Below are 23,386 nucleotides of genomic sequence, written 5' to 3'. Positions count from 1 at the left end.
AAGGACTTAAAATTATTTACAAACTTTTGTTTGATCTTACACTTCAGGTTTTAAATGGTGTGAATATTAGCAGACAAAAGGCAACCTCATGTGCTTGTTTGTTTGTTGTTGTTTGATTCTTGTTGTTTGTTTATTTGATGTTTGTTTCTCCTAGCTCTGATAGTGTGCCTCACAACCTGGGTGTAAGTGTATCATCTAGCTGCCAGGGCTGATTGATTCTAGGATTTTTCAAGGTGGGGGTTGGGTGGGGGTATAAAAGGGACCATAATTCATACAGAGGGGCCAACCTTATCCTTAGCCAATGATATGTTTTGAATTTGTGATTGACAGGGGAAGGAGCACCCCGTGGCCCCACCCCCCTGTATATTCCTCACTATCGTCATTGGCTTTGACTGCACGCTGTGTAGATTTTATGCTTTTCTTATATCAGATGCATCCTTCCTTGGCATGACTACCACACCCATGCTGTAAAGACTTCACCTGACTTTTGACCGTGACTCGTGCTATTTAGTTTCCTTATCCCCCATTCCTATGCTCATGCCATACTTTTTAACTAGCTATGAAAATTGCAGGGAAAATGCGACGCAGGTCTGATTAAAAATGCGTCGTATGCAGCTGTGCAGTCCGCATCGCGGAGCCACATGCACCGCCGCTGTGGCCCCAGCTTGCATCGACGCCCGCTCCTCAACGAGGAAGGCTCCTTTCAAGTTGTTGTTGTAATTAAAATCCTGTTGGGTTTATTTGCACACTTTCACGCTGTGGCTCGCTCTGACAGAGTGAAGCGCCTGGCACCTGGCCCTTTAGTGATTAACGCGCACAAACACAAACACACAAACGCGCTAACAAGAAAAGGAGTACCGTGCCTTTAAGACAGTTGACTTCACCTTCTGGTACGAAATGTAACATTGTACATCGTCATTCAATATTTCTTAGAGTCTCTTATACTTTTTATAAAACTGAAACTAGTAGGTGACTTTTGCTGTGACAAACCAGATCAGAAAGTTCCTGGTTCTTATCCCGTGGCCTTGAGTACAACCCTTGTCTCTGATTGCCCCAGGAATGACCCTGATCTCTGCTCCTCACTTTTACGTCACTTTGGACAAAGGCAACTACTAAGTAAATAAATGTAAGATTAAAACAGGATGACGGGCAGGAAGTCGCCTGGAAATGAATCGCGGATTGCAGGCCTTGTAGGTCATGAGGTCACGCAGCTCCACTGGCTCGGAGCAGAAAAACAACACGACCAGAGGAGAGACAGTTCGTGGTCCTTCACGCAGCATCCTCACTTTGTAATTGGTTATGGCATTGGTGATAGATCCACATGAATTATGCCCGTGTTTGTTTGTTATGATAATAGCGTCTAGAGCCCAAGGTAGGAAATTCAATCAGCCTGACTTTCAATCCCCTTTAGCTCCATTAATTAGTAATGAAGGCAGTGTCGAATCAGCAGAGGTGTGTTTGTCATTGACGGGAACGTCGCGCCCATGCGTGTCTGCCACCGTGCCGAGCCTGGAACCGGACGCTGCGACAGACACCCGACTCTGTCCTGATTGTGTTTACAAGCGAGATCCCGCCTATGTCCTCGGCATTTCGGGGCGAAACGTGGAGAAACATGCACCGCCTGTCGCGGAAGATTTAGACCGTTCACGCCGAGCTTCCGCAGTCTAATTAAAGTGCTGCTCCCCCAATGACGCGGCACCGGCGCGGCGCTGCGTCCAGTGAGCGTCTGCCGGAGTCTGTCGGAAGCCCGTTCCAGGTAGGAACTGGCAATCATGCTCGCATACGACCTCGACATTAACCTTTCCCTCAAGTACCAATTAAAACTTACTGCGCCATGCGCCGTCCCCTTGAACCGCCTTCAAAGTCCCGGCGATTCCCACGTGCCCCGTTCATGCGAAACGCCATCTGCTCCGCTTAAGCGGCGCTGAGCTTCGTCACGGATCTCGGCCTCTGTCTTCAAATATCCGCTAACAAACGTGGTATTCTTTTTGTGTATCTACCCGCTGTCCGCCTCGACTTATTCGGCATGGGTTATTATGTCACAATATGCACTTTTAGCGCGCCGTCGCTAAGCACTGAAGGGGACGACAGTAGTGATCTTCCTGGGTCTCTACCGTCCTCAATGCTCATTTTATAAGTGGGCTGAAATGAATGTTTGACTTTTAAGAGTGGCATTGGGTGTAAAAATCATGTCACATGTCATCTGCCAAATAAATAAAATGCAAATAAAATAATCTCCTGCCTGCCACTATGGCCCCCACAACCCAGGCTGCGTGCACAGAACTTGGCACCTGTTTAACTCCCCCCTCGTGTGGAAGGAGAAGAGGCTATATTTTCTTCTGGTACCTCTCCATCATACCGTAAAACTCCACCCCCAAATAAAACCTCCGTCTCTTCTGCCCATCCATGTGGATCTATTTTCCCTCTTGAGCGATGCGGTCCTGGGGACGTATCCAGGCGCATCCGTTGCTGCCTCCTGTCCCCGGTTGGTCACCCCATCTGGGATGGCGTTGCCGTGAAACTGACAGCACCACCGAGCCGGCACAGCGCCACGGCCGAGCTGCTTAATGCCGCGCGCGTAAACGGCGGGACAGGGTGCGGGGAATACTGCCGGAAAGGCGGTTATTACTCATTAGGCATGCTGCCATCGAAGCACCCTCAGTTCCCCTCCGCCTTTCCCCGTGCACCTGCACGGTTGTCGGATGCAAGCGAACGGAGACGTGTTCTTCTCGCGTCACGTTCACGTCTCTCCCCACCTGACAGCCACGGTTGTGCAGCTAAACAGAGCTGCGAGAGGCTCCATAAGGGCGAGCTACGGAGCACCCAAGCCGAACGGAGGGGTCAGATGAGAGCTGAGACTTCATACTCCCCCTCCTCCCCCCCCAGTCCGGTGTGTCAGCGTTCATTGTTGTGGGGGGGGGGGGGTGTTTGGGGGGGAGGTGAAGCTCTGAGCCGGAAAGCCGGGAGAAGAGGAGTGTAATGCGAACACGATGAGCCATGCTGTTTATCACAGGCCAATTTCTAGGTCTTTGAGCTGTCAAGTGTTTCAGATTAAAATACATCACAACTGGCTGGTAGGAACATCTACAGGGCTTCAAAGGCAAGCGTGAGATATTAGGATATAAGGGTCAATCCTGGATGGGAAGCCGGTGTAGGGGAAGCACTCAAGCACAGGATGCCTCTATTACAGGTAACTCGCACTTTGATACATGCTGGCGGTGTAACTCACCTTTATTATTGACACCTCAGTCTTAAAACCCAGATAGATTAAATGGAGCTAAAGTGGTAGCTGTGGAGTCCATCTGCCTAAAAAATTACATACAGCTTTTATTTGGCCATAATGTTTTTATAGTTTTTCGCCATACAGACAATTCTGCGGCAGGTCTTTTAACAGCTTATCTAGTACGGGGTCGCGAGGGGACCTCAAGCCTGTGGCAGGGGGCAGGGGGCAGGGGATACCCCAAGCGGGGATACCCCAAGCGGGAGGCCAGGAATTCAGCTAGGCGATAGCGAGTCCAGATCCTCTGAGACGCCGCTAAAACACAAGACGGCGTTCAGTCAGAAAGCAGGGGTCACCGAAGACTGCGCCGCTGTACGGTCAGCAGATGCAGCTCCGCGCTACATCGCCTGCTGTCCTCCTGTGCACACATCTCCTCAAAGGCTATAGGTGGCTCAGTGCTTTGACCTTTCACCTTTAATGTAATCTGGCTACTTATACAAAGCAGCTGCGTAGCTCCAACTATGCTGTCAGATGTAAAGAAATTCACCTTATTATGTGCAACACTGATGAGTAAGTCTGTTTACTGGGTTATTTAGATTCGTACAGATTCATATAAAATCACTTTAAGAGAAAACACTCTTTTTATCTTTAATAAGCAGCATCATTACATGAGCTCTGGATTTAACTGTATCCCTAATTATAGACCATGATCTTCCTATATATGCTGTTGCAGGTAAAACTGATTGGACTTGCATTGTAACATATGTAAGCGCGAAAAAGACACATGTTATTTGATCTGACACCTGGTCTGACTGAATGCTGCGTTTGCATACCAGAGTATACAGACCTGTCTGCATAATGGTTATGCATTCTGAGCCGGGAATAAGCACACACACTGTCCAGCTGAACAAGAGCCGGTCCCACTATAACCCTTCTACCAATTGGTATATATATATATTTGTGTTTAATAAAACCTTTTTTCCTCTCCAGGACTGATGATTAAGAGGCAGTTGCTATAGTGACGCACTGGCAAGGGACCATAAGATAAGCCTGTAATGGGTCTCTTGGCGCAGCTGGGAGTTTTGCTATGGAAGAACTTCATCCTTCGAAGGAGACAAAAGGTATGCAGATGTGAGTGAGCTGGGCTGGTTCGTGTGGTGTGTGTGTGTGTGTGTGTGTGTGAGCAGTGGGGTCAGTTTGTAGATGTCTGTCGCAAGGCAGGTTTGCTTTATAGATACATGTGTGTTTGGGTCAGTAGATGTGTGTGTGTGTCTCAGTCTGCTTGTTGATGTATCTGTTTTGTAGATATGAATGTGTCTTGGCTGGTTTGTATGGATATGTGTGTGTGTGTCTGTGTGTGTTTGGGTCAGTTTATAGGTGTGTATGTCTAGATCTGCTTTAGATGTCTGTGTTGGCTCGTTTGTAGATGTTTGTGTGTCTTGGCTGGTTTGAACTTGTGTGTGTGTCTTGGTCTGCTTGGAGATGTGTGTATATGTATGTAGGTGCCTTGGCTGGTTTGTAGGTGTGTGTGTGTTGTGTGTTTGGGTCTGTTTGCAGATACATGGTAGCCTTGCCTAAACTGTACTCACACCAGTATTATTTAAATAACAATCTACAGCGAGTGAGTTCCCGAGTTCTTTCCTTATCACCTCACCTGCCTTCTATTAACATTAATTTTCTCTCACTCTCTCGCATAATGACCTAGCTAACGACGGCCCCAGTTAGCTGTAATCGAGTGCGATGTCACCAGACTTGGGGTGTCAGGCTTACAGGGAAGGAGACGGGGCGACGTGGGGGTCAGCACACAGGGCACTATTTTCATTAGCCTCCCCAGCTGGGGAGTCCCAGTTCCATACTGACTCTGTCCTATTTCATTCCTGGTGGGTGGATCCGAGCTTTGATTTAATTCTAGCCTAGATATCTACCTGCCTGTGTTTTAAATATATCCATAGAGATTGGATGCGTGTGGGAGAGATCATCTCACAGAGTGCTGTAGAGATAAGGCTCACTGGGGACTTCCGCTACACAGGATACGAGGCGCTAATGAACAACAGTTAATGAACCGGGCGAAGGTCTGTCTCAGCAAAAAACGAATGCGAGCTTTTATCGGAAGGGAAGCTCACCGCTGCTTCTTCACATCTCGAAAACCACTCCTTAGTACGAAGATCTGTAACTGAATGCAAAAACTATTTTCTGAGCATCCAGAAAGGTTTTGAGATGGGACATTTCAGCCGTCAGATGTACTGTACCTTATCATTAAATCCTAAGATGCTTTGGCACGTATTGATTTTTAATTGTGTGGGGGAAAAAAATTCAACCAACCTGGTTACAAGACAGTTCTGAATATTGAGCCCTTTCATAATTCAAGCGTATTTCACAAGGTTTTCTCTATTTCTCTCCCTGACCACATTATTGCAGCACAAATCTGCTAGCATGGAATTATAGGTAATGCCCACCCCAGTCTCATATCCCTGTGGCCATAACCCACCTCACCTGAAACATAGACACACCCATTTCTCATCTATCGATTAATAGCCTACAGGAGATACAAGGACCTTTGTGAGATGTTGAACTTGCTTATTGTTGAACTACTGGCCACATTGGCTACCAGTGGCTCTTGAGCTCTTTCCTGTTGAAATGGAATTATTGACAATGTGCCAGAAAAAAAGAAAAAGTCTTTATCCAAAGAAACAGACATACCACTATACGGGGAATGGACAAATATTTTGATTATTGTAATCTTAAGTGATACAAACAGGAACCACTATATTTAATTATAGCTATTAATTATACCAAATAATACTCAATAATAAATGCCAAAAGAAATTCCGGAAAAAAATGACATAATGCCTAACTCGTCCCGAGATTATTGTGCCTCTGATTTTCATCAGCATGCCATTCCAACAAACAGAGGCATGATGGGAAATTAACCTGCCAGTTGACACAACCAGAGGAAGAGATCAAAAGCAATGGTGGGAAAGAAGATATAGACCATGAATGGCTTAGATTTCTGAGGATGAAAACCACTCAATTTATTTTGCTTTATTTTATCTTGCTTTACAATCCTCACACATTCTTAAAAAATACATTTTTAAATAGTATTTGGACCAGTATGATGCTAAGTTCTTTTTTTTCTCCATTCTGAGTCTGACAGAAGAGTCACCACCGTACTTATATTCTTGGGCTGAACCTGGATATGCAATGACATTTGTTGAAGGTTAAGAACTAAGCGAGCTACAGAAAGAGCTCCTCGCAAACAGCTCAAAGCCAGTACAGAGGTCTGTATGAAGTGCATCCATCTCTCGTCTCGCTTTTATTTTCTCCCTGGGGACATCAGGCGTGAATTCTGGGAAATGCTGACGTTACCGCGTGACATGTCGTGCTCAGGCTCTTTTGGGAAACGTACGAAAGGGGAACAGATTTCAAATGCCCGGGCCAAATTCCGTACATCCACGCAGAAGCTGCGCACAACCCCAGAAATGAGCCAAAACAAGACAATCAGGCTCCTGGCCCATCTGGCCAAATCCTTGAAATCGTAGCCTTAGCCTGTGGCCACATTCACGGATGATGTGGGAACTCCGCGTTCCTCAAATGCCGCCTCAGTGACCTGGCGCTTTCACCAGAATACAAGGAACGCAGGACTTCAGAATCCCTGAAATTCAGGCAGGACTGCAGGCGATGTCAACAGGGACCGACTACATCGGTTTTAGCAAATGAGGAGCCATTAAAATTGATAATTAGGTCAAAGATGATACGCAATTAACTGGTTCTGGGTCAGTTGGTAGTGAATCTGTTTACCTTTAGTCTGGGAGAGTGTGTATAAATTTGCATCCGAAGGCAACCAATGCCATCAAGGCTGAGCGGAGGCAAAGATATCTGTCAGGTGTGAACGTCTGTTCCACATGCTATGGAGCTATATGCCGGCTCCACGTTTGATTTCCTACTTTGCTCTGGCGGATTGTGTTACTCATAGCAAAACAGCTGGATGTCAGACATACACAGATTTTTTGCAGTCTGAGTGATTTCTTCCTAGGTATGACTTTTGCATCAGGAAATTCTTATAAATATCAAATCATTGTTCACTCGACCCTCTATCTTCATGAGGAATTAATTTGCATGGTGATGGAGGCAGGGCTCTGAGTATGTTGGCCTTGCCCCCCCCCCCCCCCTTTGGTTTTATGGACTGGGAAAACCATGTGACAGGTGGCTAGATAGTATCTTCTCTTCTCTGCCTTCAAGCTGTCACACCTAAGGGTGGCTTTGTTAGCCCCATCAAGCTCAGGTGTGTCCAATTTAAAACTATTTATGTTGGCATCGTGGGAAGCAGCGGAGAACAATTATCTATCGGGCTTTTGCGGTTTTCTGTGACTGAAATTGGCTGGTTCTTGGAGTCTGTTATTGAGGCATTAATTTCGACTCTGAAATGTATTCAGGGATTGGTAGAAATGCATTTTATAATGGAAAAGAATATTTTTATGGTTCCTCAATGGTTTTGTAAACAATTTCACTAGTAATGAGCTCCAGCAAAATGAGTTTAATGTGATAATGGAGCCTTACAATTTGGCGCAAGAGCCAAAACACAGCCTGGCAATGTGGGTAAGGGTACAAGCAACTCCATCCATCCATCCATCCAACCATCCATTTTCTATATTTTACTTTATACTCACTTGTCCTATTATCTTTCAAAATTTCGCTGTTCAAAAATAAATTACCTCTCATGTCCACACAGTTATGTTTTCCGTTTCTCTTGCCAGACAGAAATCACTGATTTCCACACGGTTGGGCTTTTGTTTCTTCTTATTTTTCTAAAGAATAAAGGAAATGACATGACTGCCTTCCCGCTTTCACAGGTGCGCCTGGTAGTCGAACTTATCTGGCCCCTCTTCCTGTTCTTTATCCTCGTCTGGGTGCGCTCCACAAATCAACCCATCTACCAAGGACAGTGTGAGTATGGCTCTTTTTTGTTAAAAAAAAAATCAAATCTTATAAATTGCTGAAGTCCTGAGTCTCTTCAGCTTCCCATAAAGGTGACTGGCGGTGGGTTGTAATCCACGTATACAGCATCTTAAGGGAAACAGACAAGGTCAACCTTGGCATCTACTGATTCACCAGCACACCACAAATGGACAGTAGCAGGGGACCAGTTTAGTTGGAACATAAAGTCAATATTTTTCACAAAAGGTTCAGAGGCTTGGAGTAACGTTCCTGGTTGTCTAGTGATATTTGCTTACCTCTTTCGAATGACTATTTTTAACTATTCATTTTATGTGTAGTACAAAGTCTATATGTAAATGTTTATGATGCTGCGTCATTAGTTGCACTCTAGCGGTCCTGCTTCTCGAGCAGATGGATGCTAATCAGTCGGGCTGTGTTTTAATGATTCGGTGTGTTAAGAGTTTTCTGACGGGCGGAATCGACTTGTGTCCTGGACGTGGCGATTGTGACGTGAAAGCTCAGCCTCTGCACCAGATGAGGCGTGATGAAGTATAAGAACAATATCTGTCTTCTTTCTATATTTGCCTCCCCCCCCAGGTCATTACCGCAATAAAGCCATGCCTTCGGCTGGTATATTGCCATGGCTACAAGGAATGATATGCAATATTGAGAACCCCTGTCTGAGCTCTCCTACTCCAGGGGAGACACCGGGAGAGGTCAACAATTTCAACTCATCCCTGTAAGCATGCCAACCACTTCAATTTGCTACACGGCCCTTTATCACTCGTGTCATACTTCTCTGTAGCACAAAATAGCTTTTCTTTATGTGACAACTTACTGCCAGTTTTGGTATAGATATTGCCAGTCATGTTAATTGTGCCATTTTGTTTCTCAGTGAGATCATATTTAGAATTAACTGTGCCTAGATTCAGTGATATCAATTAATGTAATTATGATTTAATTATTCTTTGGAGGGGAGGGGTGTCTTACTACTGGCTTTCTGGCTTGTTGAGTAATAATTGGTAATGACTGTTATCTGTTGAAATATTGAACGGCGGTACTTGTAACCGCTTCCTTTTAAAGATCCATGCCTGTTCATTGCTGAGGAGTTGGTTCTGATTGGCCTATTGTAATCTTTTCTCTCCGTGCTCAGCCTCAGCATGGCACTGCGCGAATTCCAGTCACTGGTGCTGAATACAACAGCGCTTAACAAATATCAGAGGATCTCCGAAGACCTGCAACAGTGGCTTTGGTTAATGCACAATGCCAGCGCCGAAAGTGGTACGTGTGTGCAAATGTGGGCAGATGCCAGGGCTGCATGATGTCAACGTGTGTGTTTGTGTGTGCATGTGCGTGTGTGTGTGTCCATGCATGTGTGTGTGTGTGTTTTTTTTTTTTGCCAAAACCTCTAGTCAAATTCTGCATCAGCAAAACATTCAACAATGTGCTTTGACACTCATTTGATTTCTGATTTTGCAATAATATAGTATTTATGTTTTCTATTCTGAAATAGCTTTTTGCATATTCAATTTCTATTGTTCCATTTATGGATTCCTGGTGTCTAAATTTGAATAAATAGAGTGAAATATCAGTGCTGTGCAGCCCTAAGTTTCTTTGTTTTTTAGAGCCTTATATATTTTTTGTTCCTTATTTATTCAATTGGCTTTTTGTTGGAATTTCAGTTAAGTATCGGGTTCGAGGATAGTACAGGAAGGGCCCCTTCTGCGATTCTTCGTGTCCTTAGATGCTACTTGCCGCTGCCCTTAGCACCTGCATCGAGGTATTAATGCATGCCGAGTGCCTTGTGTTCCTCATGAATTCCTGAAACAAAAACAGATGATTATTTATTACCGAATTTGCATAAGGACTGGCAGGTCGTTCTTCTTTCTAGTTTGTTTTGAGGGGAGTTTGTTTAGCATTATGTCATTCGTACTTTCATAAGGAACCTAATTTACAAATAGGTAAAGGTTTCTCTGTAGTGCCAAATACACAATGGGTAATACAAATTAGCCTTTTAAAGTCATATGCTCGTAATACTGGAGAGTAAACCCATCAACTATTTGCACCAAGGAATAATTTATTACAAATATTTTCTGTGCTGAAGGTCCCACACCATCTGATTGTTATGAGTATGGAGTATGTAGAGATATCAGTGGAGACAATGGCATTAATGCTTACATGATGAACCAGAAGGTGACAAAATGGTAGAGAGAGAAGACTCCTGTCTTTCAGAACAAAATCCATAACTCACTGGAGGAAGAATTATGTTTTTGGCTTTTGCTTAATGCACCTGTGATTGATCATAATAATGAAAACGTGAAATGAACCTCAGGTATATTGGTTCTAACTGGATGTTGATGCTTTTGTCAACTTGTATTTAGGGTTTGAAAAACACAATTTTATAAATGCAAATTCAAATGTTTCCGCACAGACCTTGGGCCTGTATCACAAAGCAGGATTTCTTGCTTAAGATTTAAGGTCCGCCAGTTTAAATGGACTTTAACTTTGTTCACCTACATTTAGCCCAGACTACCTTAAATTCGACAAGTTACCTAAGCAAGAAATCCGGCTTCATGATACAAGCCCATCCACTTGGATTAAGTTAATATTCTATAATCTAGGTTGGGATAGGTTAAGCAAAGAACCTATCTACCATTTCAAGGGGCTATGCCTCTCTGATGGGAAGTACCTCCTAAGAGATTTCAGCTTGGCAGAAGGTGGCCTTTAGTCTGGCAATCTGGGCACAAGTAGGATGTCGCCCATCCAACGGATGGCAGGAGCACGGACTAATCCTCCAACTTGGATAGAGCGAGCTTCACATCTATGTCCAGATCCAGTTGATTGTACAAACCGAATCTCACGCCATTCACAATGACAGCTGCGGGCCATATCCAAGTTGACGGCAGAGAAACCTGATAGCTTAATTTTTAGTTCAAATAACAGTAATGCCTGTAAAAGTGTGCATGTGTGTACAGGCAGTCTCCAAGCTGCGAGCAAGATCCCTTCCCGAACTGTCAAATTTGTAAGTCGAAATAATAATAATAATAATAATAAAACAGTAATAATAAAAGTAACTACATACAGTACCGTTGAAGCCATGCAATGTTTTCACAATCGTCACAAAGTACCGCATGTGTTCGATATTATGAACCATTGTATTTAACCCACATTTTTAAATGGAAAAGGCGTTATGGCAGTACATCCATAACTACGAATCGTTCATAAGTCGGAAGTTACGAACATTGTATTTACGTTATACGTCCATCCTGTCACAAAGACTGTCCTTCAGCAGCCCTGGCAGATTTTAATGTTTATATTTGACTCACTCTCTTATACACAAACTCGCCTGAATGTAATTCGTATTATGTATTTAAACCATAAAAATGCACAAGCTCTGTACAATGCAACAGACGCATCGCACTACGCGTCAAACAAAGATGCCGTAAATCGACCTTTTCCTGTTCCATCCTCATGAGAAAAAACACATCATTTATTTTTTTAGCTTTTAGCTTGTTTATGCATATAGATAAATCCTCGGTGGTCTGTGGTGAAGTCTGTGCAATATGCGCTTTCTGGATATCAACTAGGGCCCCCCTACAGTGATGGGGGTTGGTGAAGTGGTGGGGGGTGGTACATGCACCATACTAGCCTTTGAGGATATCTGGTTTAAGATGTAAGATGAAAAACAAGAGCATTTACTGTGATATGCAGAAGTCCCTCATTTAATCTCATACTTGATCAGCCTTTGGGCTTTCTTTTAAAGTGTCAATATTTCAAAACAACACACATTTTTTGAGTTTTTATATTCTTAAAACATTTTTAAATGTATCTTAAGTCCAGTTTTCAAGTGGATTCTAAATATTATGTAGTTTGAAGGTCAGGAGATACAATTGAATAGACAACAGTAAATTAATCTCAGAATAAGAAAGAGGTAACACTTTACTCAATGGGGCACAAATAATATAGTATTATATTATTACTTAGGTATTAATTAACCACAAACTAAGTCTTAGTTACATACTGATCTCATGTTCGTTTGTCGTTATTGAATCGTGACATGTTTTATCAAGCAGTTACTGTAATTACTATACTTGTTGCTATACCCGTTAATTTGGTAAACCATTGTGAACTACTGAAGGAACTACTAAAGGAACTACCGAAGGAAGAAGTGATGAATAACACGTTAAATACTGATGTCATGTTTCTTTCATCATTAATGAATTGTGATGCATCTTACCTTAAGTAGCGACTATATTTGTTCATGATTTGCTCATGATTTGTACTTCAGTGGTAACTGAGTTATTACTAAGTATTTATGCTCCTGATTTGTGCCCTGTGCTGCCTGAGAAAGGCTCCGGCGCCCAAGATAAGGCTGATGGGTAGATAAATGTACAATTCCAACAATTTTTCTTTCATCTGATTGGAGAATTGTCCAGCAATACATTTAATTTTATGAGGATCCATAGTAAATTTCAAGGCATTTAATAATACTGCAGTTTTTCCAAAAAACACTGCCTGTAATTACTAAAAATACTGAAACTGTTCTCTTGCTCTTCGTCCAAAACCTCAGAGTTATGGCTTCAGTAAGAAAAATGTCCCAACGTGTCGGAGGTTTGTTCTTATGGTTTAAGTCCGATCGATCGGTCTTATTGCCCTCGACTGTGGATAATGTTAGTAAAGTGAAAAAAGTAATATTGATATATTTGCTGAAATAGAAGCATTATAAAGAAAAATCTTTAGATGGATGTACTGAGCCAGTGATGCTTGTGTATGTTTTATTGCCGCAGACCATACGATGTCAGCAAATATACGATGTCAGCAAATATACAATGTCAGCAAATATACGACGTCAGTGCTTGTTGAATCTGATCTGTTTCTTTACTCCTCAATTCAGTTCAGCCGTTTTCTCTGAAGAGCGTTCTGAAGGACAACGAGACTTTCACCGCCTATCTGAGGGAGAATCTGGCGGTCCCATCCTCTTCTGTAGAGACCATAATGGCCACACGAATTCAGCCCAACAAGGTCTGTTAGCGCCATTACGAGCCTAAAGTATTAAATATTCAGTGTGTACTGACTCTTGTTAACTCAGAGGACGTAAAAATTAATGAATCCTCAGTGTGGGCTGGTGGTGTGTGCGCGTGTGTGTTTGGTGGATTTATTATAGAGTTTTATTATTTCATGCATTTTGTCACCAGCAGGGGTGCTGTAGGAACATAGAAACCCTGGCAGATTCAGGGGGTCCAGCACTTTGCAGAAACCGTAAACATATAAAATTATAAATTTTACTTGGTGGGGGCGGAGCCAAGGTGACATTTTGTCAGGAAACCCAAAATTTCTATCTCTGGCCCTGCCTACGGGCATCCAATCCAGCTTTGTGGTTGTCTTACAGTACATTGAGTCTGGAAGGGTTGCTGAGGTGCAAAGGATGATCCGTAAATAAATCATGACACTTATGCCCTTCATATAGTGAGCCGGGCCTGCGAGTGTGGAGACGTTTTATAGAGCTCGCAAACAAGGGTGTAAATGTGAGGCAGCGTGCGGTTATGGTAATTAACCCAGTAAGTTAATGCACTATCGGCCCGTGCACTGGGGGAGGTAATGTATCATTAACTCGGTAACCAACAAAGCTAACATCCTATTAACCCAGTAACCAAAGCGGTAATTGTACTATCAACTGAGTAACCAAGTTAATTCGCACCGCACACTGAACAGATAATGCAGTGGACAGAGCGACTGAAGCACTGCTTCAGAGCGACTGAAGCACTGCTTCAGGACGGCTACAGCCTTGCTCTACCCCAGCAGGATTTACATAAACGAACAAGAGTGCTCTCAAGCCATTTGCTTATCTACAATAGTATTACTGATACTTCATTCATCCCTGTAGGGAAATTGGGTTGTTTTCAGACATCCCATCATGCTCTCCATGACACACACACACTCACACACACATTCACACACACACAAAGAGGGAAGAAGTGGCACAGAAGTAGGTTATAGACCTGTGCTTGATGCTGTGTTGCTCCTGCTCCAGTCCTGCTTACATGTGTACCCGGGCATGCATTGTAAGCTCAGTCTAGCTGTTCTTATACCTAATATGGTTGCCAACTTTGGTCAGCTGACAGATTTTCAGTTCGAGACACGTCTGCACACACATGAACACGCATTTACATGTATGTGACAGTTCAATTACCTTGCAAATAGTCTCGGGTTTGCAAACTACCTAAACACTTTTGATGTAGCTAATGTTACATTTATAATGGAATAATATAGATTTGCCGTAAATTTGAAAGCGTGAGTGTCTTGCCAGATGCGTAAGAGTTGGAAGCTCCGGCCTAGTTGACTCCTGGACAGCATGTGTAAATGTAAATGATTGGTTCAGAGAGATAACCAATCAGATTGTCTAAGTGGGTCAAGCAACTAGAAGAGGCAGGACCAACCAATCAAATGTCTTGGTCCTGCCTTGATTGATACATTCTGATAAACAAAACAGCAGGATGTACAAGAAAGTTGTGTGAATCTTACAAGAGGCATGTAAGATCGCGAGATGGCTGACAGGCGCCCGAGCTCACTGTGACAAACTGGTGCCTAACGTATTATTTACCCCAGCGGGGGGTTATTGGCAACAATAAAAGCGAAACAGCAACGCGGTCAGGGAGAGAGAACACTATAGGGTGTTCATGATGTTTGTGTATCTGGATGCGAAGGGAAATGTATGTACTGAATACGAGGGGAGACATACTGAGATGTCATTATGTTCTGTGAATTTTCATCCATTAGTCACAAGAGGCTGGAAAACATATTATCAAATAATATAATATACAACGCAGGCAAATGTCTTATAATTTTGGAAATCAAGCCTGCAGCATTCAATGCCTACAGAATAAGTCAGCCATTTATATTAAATTGTTTCTCATTGCGAACGAATATAACAGAGTAGAAACCTTGTGGTTTACTGAGGTAAGGACGTTGTTATAAATACCTATTTAAATAATGTGAATCGTCTGCTAAGTGTGTGGGGGCAGTTTGTTGGTTATGCCTGGGAGAAATTTGCGAGTACGAGCCTGAGATGAGAGTCTACCCGATGCTACCCATCACACCAAGTGCATGACGTATTTGACACACGTGGTGCACGGTGGGTGTAATTCACAGATCACTACAAAGGGTGTACAGGCCCTGATCTGTCCTACATAACACACCTAGCAAAAAACAGGTAAAACGCTGATCGCTACAGAGGGCAAAGGATTTAAAGAAGAACAGCATAGACAGCAAGGCCCGCTGTCTCTGGGAGACAACTGGGTTGGGGTTAGGAGAGAGCCAAGGTGGGAGGAGCTGCGCAACATGGGGGTCCAGTTGAAGTCATTTTGTCCCGGGCCAAGGAATTATGCTTGTCGGCCCTCGGTGACACACCCTCCGCACTTTCATAACCAGACATCGAGTACGCGGTCACAGTCAGCCTGCAGCTTGTCCCTGGAAGCGCAGAGGGCACCTTGGACAGGCTGCCAGTTACGTGGAACACAGAATATAAAACACACAATTACAGGGAGAACAACCTGCGGATGTGAACAGTATTTCTGATTCCTTGGCTTTTTAGGTGCTGGCCTTAAGCGAGCGGGCGGACCTGAAGTCCATCTTCTGCAACGACTCAGTCCTCAAGCGGTATGCAGAGTTCAATTCCTCCGCCGCCGGGGAAGTCTTCCGGAACATCACCTGCTCCCGCTCGGACGTTCAGCTCCGGGGAGCGCGGGACGTCTTCCGACAGAACGTCAACGGCGAGAAGCTGGCTGCAAAGGTTCGTCCCGGCAGGAGGTGTCTGCGGCGCTTCTGATTCCTCTCCCTGAAACTGTCACATGAAATTACCGTCGCTGTATTAGCAGTTTCCGTTCTCAGTGACTGGCAATTTTAACATCTACACTAGTGGCCAAAACTGAGGAAACACCCAGCATTTTACCCTTTAAAAATTTCTACGTGACATTGGTGGTAATGTTTATAAATAAACAAAGAACGTTACACATATCATACATTGGACGATTAAATAAGTAATGGGACCAACCACTGAATAAAGTTCTGCAATCTCTAAAAATTGGAAGCGTTTCCACAGTTTTGGCCTCAAGTGTAATAATCAAATGAAACAATGAGTAAAATGACGTATTCACACTCATTAAAACATTCAGTCTTTGAGAGTTAGTTCTTTAATTTCATTCTGGTTTTATTCCTAGAGAAACTGAATGCAAAATGTATTTCTCAGGAAAATGAGCAAATAAGAAATACAATGAGTAAATACGGCTTTTTAAAGACCTGAATCAAGATCACACTGATCAGGCCAGGCCAGGGAGAACCAAACGTTTGAGAGACTCATAGTTATAGTAGTATGGCAGAGATACTTTAATAACTGAAACGTATCCTTCATAAACACATGGTACTTTTGATGACCTTTGACCCAGTCCTCACATACAACCACCATGTTTAATTGAATTCCACTACGGCTGACCTGCAGTTAAATCTGTGTTTGCTGTGGTTCTTAAATCCATTTAACCAGAAAATTATACCTTAACTGTACTAATGGACATAGGGAGTACTTTTACATGTAATACTACTGATTACTGGTTTTAGGAGATTTGAGTAAGTAGTTTCAAGTGGTTCTGAGTAATAGATGTAATAGCAGATGAATATCGAGACAGATGGCCTGTGTGAATGTCAGCTGTTACTGCACTTAAGCAAATTGTCCCCAAATAAACAGAGGGCCAATGCAACAGCAAATTCATCCCGGGGACCGCTCTGATTAGGGCACTTCAGTGGCTGCGCATTTCTGACGTCTTCCCCTCTAAGCAGGCAAATTAGCAGCTTTAATTTAGCGGGCTAAAAAAGACGTATCTCTGTGCTAGATAAATCATATCGCGGGCCTCCTGATTAGCTCCCGACACGACTTAGACACAAATCGCTCTCCCCACTCCGACCATTTAGCTGCGATTTCAAAGTGCTCCTAGACGGAATTGGCAGAGTGAGACGCTGATGCTTTTCTCATCAGAAGTGAGATTGGCCTGAAATGAATGCACTCCAGGCACAATGGAAGACCAAGCCAGGCTCCACTTTAAGTGACATCTCCTTGAATTTATAAAGGATCAAAGTTTTTTTCTTTTCTTTCTTTCCTCCCTGTTTTTGCCAGATGCTCAGGGTGTTGCATATTTGTATATTTGAGTTCTCTTCAAAGAACTCAAGAGTTATTGTCTGCCCTTGTCAAGGTCAGCGAAGCACACTTATCAGACACACTCCGTGACAGCAGGGGGCGGCAGGGGTGGGCGGGTCTGACAAGCGGGAGTGGCATGTCTGCGGGGTGCTTTAGTGGCCCACTTCTGTGCCCGAGGGGCCTGGCAGCGGAGGACATTTTTGTGAAAAGCCTCCGCGTGTTCAGCACTCCCCGTTGGTGGGCTCTCCACAGGCGTCGAAAACAAACGTTTACATGGCAGGTTTAGAGGTTATCAGAACTGCTGGAAATCCAGGGTTTCTGTTGTTTTTGGCAATAATAAAACCTGAGATGTAAATCTCTCCCAGGTGGTCTCTTAAAAAATCAGATCCAATTTGTCCATTTCAGATGATGGGTTTGAATGCACTGATTCTCATTGCAGTGAATTTACACATGAGGTTTTATGCGTGCTTTGTGCAATGTATTATTGCAATTAACAGCAGTACTTTTAATTAAGGTTACATGCTCTGTAAGTAGTAGCACTAAAGTGGATTGTTAAAGCAATTATTTAGCTATTGCTAATCAATTGTGCTTCATGTAGCTCTCTCCTGGATTGGACCCTGGTCAAGCATCTGAGATTCTTCGGAAAATCGCAGCCAATATTTCACCAATATTATCAGAGGTGTGTTTAGTTTTTCATTTTTCTTAAAAGATGGCATCATAATAATGCAGTTGTAACCTCAATTTCATTCCTTTGTTGTCTCCCACATACAGCTATCCACATTTCAGCAATCAGCCCTATTCAACCTTGCTGGTTCGTTAGACTTCAGAAGAAACATGTTTGGGACCATGAATCAGTTGTTTTGTGGGACACAAGCTGAGACAAATTCGACAAGTGCAGCAATGTCTCGTCCTTCTATATGGTTTTCCCTGAACAGCACAAATGAAAACAGGACACTGACGGATACTGAGAAAAATAACAGTAAGTGAATTAAAATGTATTATTTTAGCAAATAGGATAGGCGTATCATGTTGGATGACTTGACAAAACATAAAGGTACTTTGCACAAAACTCAAGCATGCGCAAAGGTTACTTTGTGTTATGAAGAAATAGGTTAAAATTGAATATATATCGAAATCTTCAATTTGTCAGCGGCATCCCAGCTTCTGTTTTCGGTGACCTGTTGATCAAAGTCGCCGTGATCCAGATCTCGAGAGGCTGATGGTGTAAGGCGGCTTCCCACCTCTCACATTTCTCCTGATCTTAATATAGAAGTGAAGGTGTGGTTCCAAGCAACAAATAATTTATTTAGGCACCTGATCTCGGTTTCACGTCCGTGAACACAATGGCGGCGCAGTCACCCTCGCGTGGCCGTGTGGGGCTATTAAATATGTAGATATGCTGTTTTATGATTGATACGCTGCCTCAAAATGGACATTTCAGGGGGTGGCGGCGCGGTTAAATGTAGCGATAGGGAATTGTAGCGATTTTGACTGATGTGCGGCAGCAAAACGAGAAGAAGCGTAAACCGTACTGGGGTTTTTCCTAATAATAGTTCAAAGGGACGCTGCGTGACTGCTTGGTTCGGATATTTATTTACGATCTTTATGCCGTCGACCTATTTTGTTTGGCCCATGGGCAACCTCGGGGCTATACTTCTCGAGTGTAATCTCTGAAGGGACAGGCTAATTAAAAGCCACGGTGTCCCGCAAAGTTAATTGTCTGCTGTGTGGGGAAAAAAAAAAGAAATCTGTGAATGGCTTTAATAAGCTGCCTCTCCCAGATTAACATTCTACCCCAAAGTGAATTCGCTTGGCATTTGCACTACAAATGAGGAAAACAATTCTCCAACCATTTGACAAAATAGAAAGAAAAAAAAAAAATCAGCGGCCCTCTGTTGCTGCAGTCCAGTCTGGTCCTGGCTCAAAATACTATCTGGGGTAAATGGCCAATTCCTTACTAGTTTACTTTAAACAAGCTGAGTGATGCTCCCTTTACATTCGCCAAGCTGAAAAAGTACTCCAAAGAGCATTTCTGGGATGAAACATCACCTCTGGAAATGCGGCTTCTCTTTAACCCAGATTTATTGCATGGCTGTATTATATGGCCATCTGGCTGCACCTTAGGTCTGGGCTGGTGAGAGCTACACCGCACAGAGCATCACTGTGGGCTCTACTGTACCTGTTTAAGGAAAGAATTTCAAAAACACATCCAGTCTGGGCATCGGTCCTTCGTGACTGTACGTTTACTTTTTGCATACATTTTTATAGATCTATAATTATAACGCAATTGCATGGTTCTTCGTTGTTCAACTACAAAGCTGCTAGATGTTTTAAAATAGCAGGAAAAGGTTTTAAAAGGGGTTCGAAGATGGAACATTTTCCCAATATTCTGCAAAACGGCTGTACACCTAAATGCTGAAGCATGTTTTGGGGTCTCGCTGGTGTCTGACTGCCAAGGGAGGGGCTATTATGTAAGACTAAACGATCGTTTCATTGGATGGTGCAGCGGGATGCACAAGGTGCTGTCTGTTCTGATCCGCCCCCCCCCCCTGCCCCATGCTGCTGATTCTCAGCACTCATTAGTTGGCTGGGGCCCGTGCCTGGACTCTCTGAGGAGCTCACACAAGCGGAGACGGATAGCGGGCTCTATACACGGGGGGGGGGGGGGGAGGTGAAGGAAGTGTAGCTCTGATGATTACCGGAGACCGTGTGTAATGTACAGTACCACATGGGTGTCCTCTGGGACGGATTTAATGAGAACTGTTTTTTTTTTTTCACTCTTACCATTAAAGATGGATTTACTGTTGCTGTTGGTCTTTTAATTTATCAGTCTGATAGTTGTAGTTTAGCCAATCCCCGGAGAGAGAGCCCTGAAGGTTTTTGGTTCACTGACTTCACTTATAGATGAACAAGGTATATATATATATATATATATATATACAATATATATATATGTATATATATATATACAGTATATATATATATATATATAAATATATATATATATAAATATATATATATATATATATATATATATATATATATATATATATATATATATATATATATATAATAAAACAATACAGGATTCTGATGACTGAAAACAAGTTTCAATTATCTTCTGTGAAAGGGGGGGTATGACCCCCCCACACACAGGCAGACATTTTTGTTTCCAATTAACCTTGGGCTGCAAGTTTTGCTTACTTAAAGTGAGTTTCCTGTCTTAATAAGGATTTATGAGGAATTAATAAGGAAATACATGGTGGGGGGAGGACAGAACGAGCACCTCCTTGGGAGAAGGACGTACACCTGAGGTGGGGGTTGAAGTTGAGGAGCCGTTAGAGAAGCTGCCCCCTCCCCAACCACTTTAGTTAGCATCAGACCACAGGCATCACGTTATCGCTCCCCCACTGAGTACCATCCAATGCGACGTCCGTCTGAAACGTCGCGCTCCGACCTTATAGACAGATCCGCGCTCCCGTGGGTCGCTTTTTATCCCGCGCAACGCGCGGCTTAGCAGAGTTTCATAGCTTGTCTGGAAACGTCGTGGGGATGAGAGACGGATGAAAGGTCTTGTCTGAATTCAGCAGTAGGAGGAATTACTATGAATATCAAAAGCAGCCTAGTTCCCTCCATCAGTCTGTCTTTATTTGCCATTGGAGGTTCACTCCCAGTGTTTCCGGATCTCATTATGTTGGATCAGCTTTTTGGACTGACAATTTATAATGAAATAACCTAGGATGTATATGACACAAGTAAAATACCCCTCGAAGGTCTCCTAAATGTCCACACGATTTCATTTTGTCTCCGTGACATGCATTATATTATATTCCAAAATTTAATCTCTATATGAACAAAATATATAATCTAACTCTGCAGATACAGGAAGAAACACTACTTCACAACGGTACTTTTTCTTGAATCCCAGTTGCAGTTTTGCGGTAAACATGTTTAACCCTGTATTGGACTAGCAGTAATATGTTTGATGCGGTGTTAATATTTTTATTTTTAATGAGGATTAAGCGGTGTTTCCTTTTAACGGAACAGGGCGCTGCAGCACCATCTGCAGTCCGCTCGCAGTAGCTGCCTATAGAGACGTTGCCATTCGTCAATGAAAAGTAGGTGGCATGGCAGGAATAAATCGCAACATCAGTACCGCTGGGCTTTGGTTACTGAGGTCGTGTAACGGCGTTACGTTGTCTTATGGACATCGTTTCTGGGGGGAAACGGTCAACACTGCATAGTCTGGCAGACGGGCTGAGGTTTTTCAATGTAATGTTTATTCGTCATTCTGATTAAAGAAGGCTGAAAACATTTGACTATTGACAGCAGTAAATTGTGGTCATAAATTATTAACTTAAAAGAGGTCTGATTTGTACTTGTCTTCTCCCATCTGTTAACCCGCAGGCTGTGGTGAGTCCAGTTTGTTCAGTAGATCTGATTGCCTTCCAGAATCAGCTATTGAAAACGAATAAATATGTTTACCTGTCATAATGTGCCTTCACCCTGTGGGCTCAAAATCATTTCATGCTTCAAAATCATCATTTTTCACGAAGATGGCTCATCTGATGTCTAAGCAATGCTCCAAATAGCTACACCCCAAGAGTGACCTCGTGATTGCAATCTATGTCCAGTAAGAGCATGTTAATACAACAATATCACTCCCATTATATTATTAAGATGGTTGTTTTTTTTTTCTTGCATTAGTTGAGCTGCAGGAGTTTTTGCAGGAGTCTGAATTAATTCATTCTTAACAAATCAGTGTTGAATTTCACTCAGTGGTGGCAGCAGGGTGTTGGGTTAAGGATCTGAATTTGTGACTGAAATATTGCAGCCTCAAGAGTGTGTCCTGCTGTTTCTCTGCAGGGAAATACACCTCAGAGAAGCTGCCAAAGATATAAAAATTTGATAAGCGTTAAAAAACATGCCATGGAGACCTTATGAGACACAGCATGGAAAAAGGTGCCATTTTTCCTTTGTGAAGGGTTCAGGTATCGTGTCGTAGCACTAACAGGTGTGATGCTGTATTCTGCCTGTCTATTGGCCCTTCCCGATGTCAGTCTGTCCTGTACGTTAACCAATCAGCATGCTAGCTTTTTACCGCATAGTCAACTTGTTCTGCGATTACATTCACCCGCAAAAGCTCGACAAATGGCCGCTAGCAATTATATGGCTTGTTTTTTACAACGCTCCACCACCAGTAACAATATTGGATGGTCAACTTGTTAATTAAGATGGCCATATTCCATCCATTATATATTGAAAATTAGTGGCCGAGTTTGGGGGTGCATCTGGGGTGAATAGAAGTGCCACGTTAGTGTGGAGTGGGCTTGTGGTCTGCAACACTGCCAGCCTGGTGCTGTAATGGCCTAGATCAGTGTTTCCCAATCCAGTCCTCGGGGATCCACAGCCGGTCCACGTCTTTGTTCACTCCGAGCTCCCTGTCCGACAGTCCACATTTTTGCTCCCTCCCAGCTCCGGAGCAGAATCCTGGACTGTCTATGGGTCCCCGAGGACCAAATTGAGAAACACTGGCTTGGATGAACGGGAGGATTATAGGGAGCAACACCTGTGTGGGCTGAGGAACAGCTGCTGAGAATAAAGGCTGTCTTTAATGTGCCGCTCATTACGACGATTGGAATCGGGGGCTGTTACTTTAGCTGAACTTTTGCCTCCATATTAAACACGACCCTCATTTTTGCAAGAAAACACCTGACGACCCACATTTCCTTCATACACCGTTAAAGAAAGGTATTAGAACACCTCTTTCCATTAGTTTTCATGGGTGCCATAACAAAATGGATTACGATGCGTAAACAACAATTCTAATTGATATCTCTAATGGTAATAGCATCCAGCTAATCACTGATTTAGCTGACAACGCAATGCCTCAGATGCTAATAGTTGTTCCACAGAGGTGAGCTCTTAGAGTGGTCAAGTAGCATAGCTACTTATGAAACAGACCTAAATAAATGTGAAATCATTTGAAATGCATTTTAATAGCGAATCGTTTTTGCGGAATATGCATAAGACGGGAAGGGGGTGCA

The 23,386-nt window shown here is 43.2% G+C and overlaps 1 protein-coding gene across 1 annotated transcript in view; it reads left to right on the top strand.

Moving 5' to 3' along the window:
• The window catches only part of LOC111842617 (phospholipid-transporting ATPase ABCA1-like), a 163,064-nt gene that overhangs the window by 2,199 nt on the left and 137,479 nt on the right, over positions 1–23,386 (top strand). The window contains exons 2-9 of the mRNA XM_023809414.2: positions 4,211–4,341; positions 8,071–8,164; positions 8,753–8,894; positions 9,309–9,436; positions 13,050–13,177; positions 15,747–15,944; positions 17,938–18,018; positions 18,111–18,318. Of these exons, the coding sequence (XP_023665182.2) occupies positions 4,276–4,341; positions 8,071–8,164; positions 8,753–8,894; positions 9,309–9,436; positions 13,050–13,177; positions 15,747–15,944; positions 17,938–18,018; positions 18,111–18,318 (1,045 nt within the window). The 5' untranslated portion in view covers positions 4,211–4,275. The remainder of the gene's footprint in view (positions 1–4,210; positions 4,342–8,070; positions 8,165–8,752; positions 8,895–9,308; positions 9,437–13,049; positions 13,178–15,746; positions 15,945–17,937; positions 18,019–18,110; positions 18,319–23,386) is intronic.

The sequence above is a fragment of the Paramormyrops kingsleyae genome, chromosome 12 (genome assembly GCF_048594095.1).
Source record: "Paramormyrops kingsleyae isolate MSU_618 chromosome 12, PKINGS_0.4, whole genome shotgun sequence".
Taxonomy (NCBI): Eukaryota; Metazoa; Chordata; class Actinopteri; order Osteoglossiformes; family Mormyridae; genus Paramormyrops; species Paramormyrops kingsleyae.
This window is presented reverse-complemented; position numbering and strand designations above follow the sequence as displayed.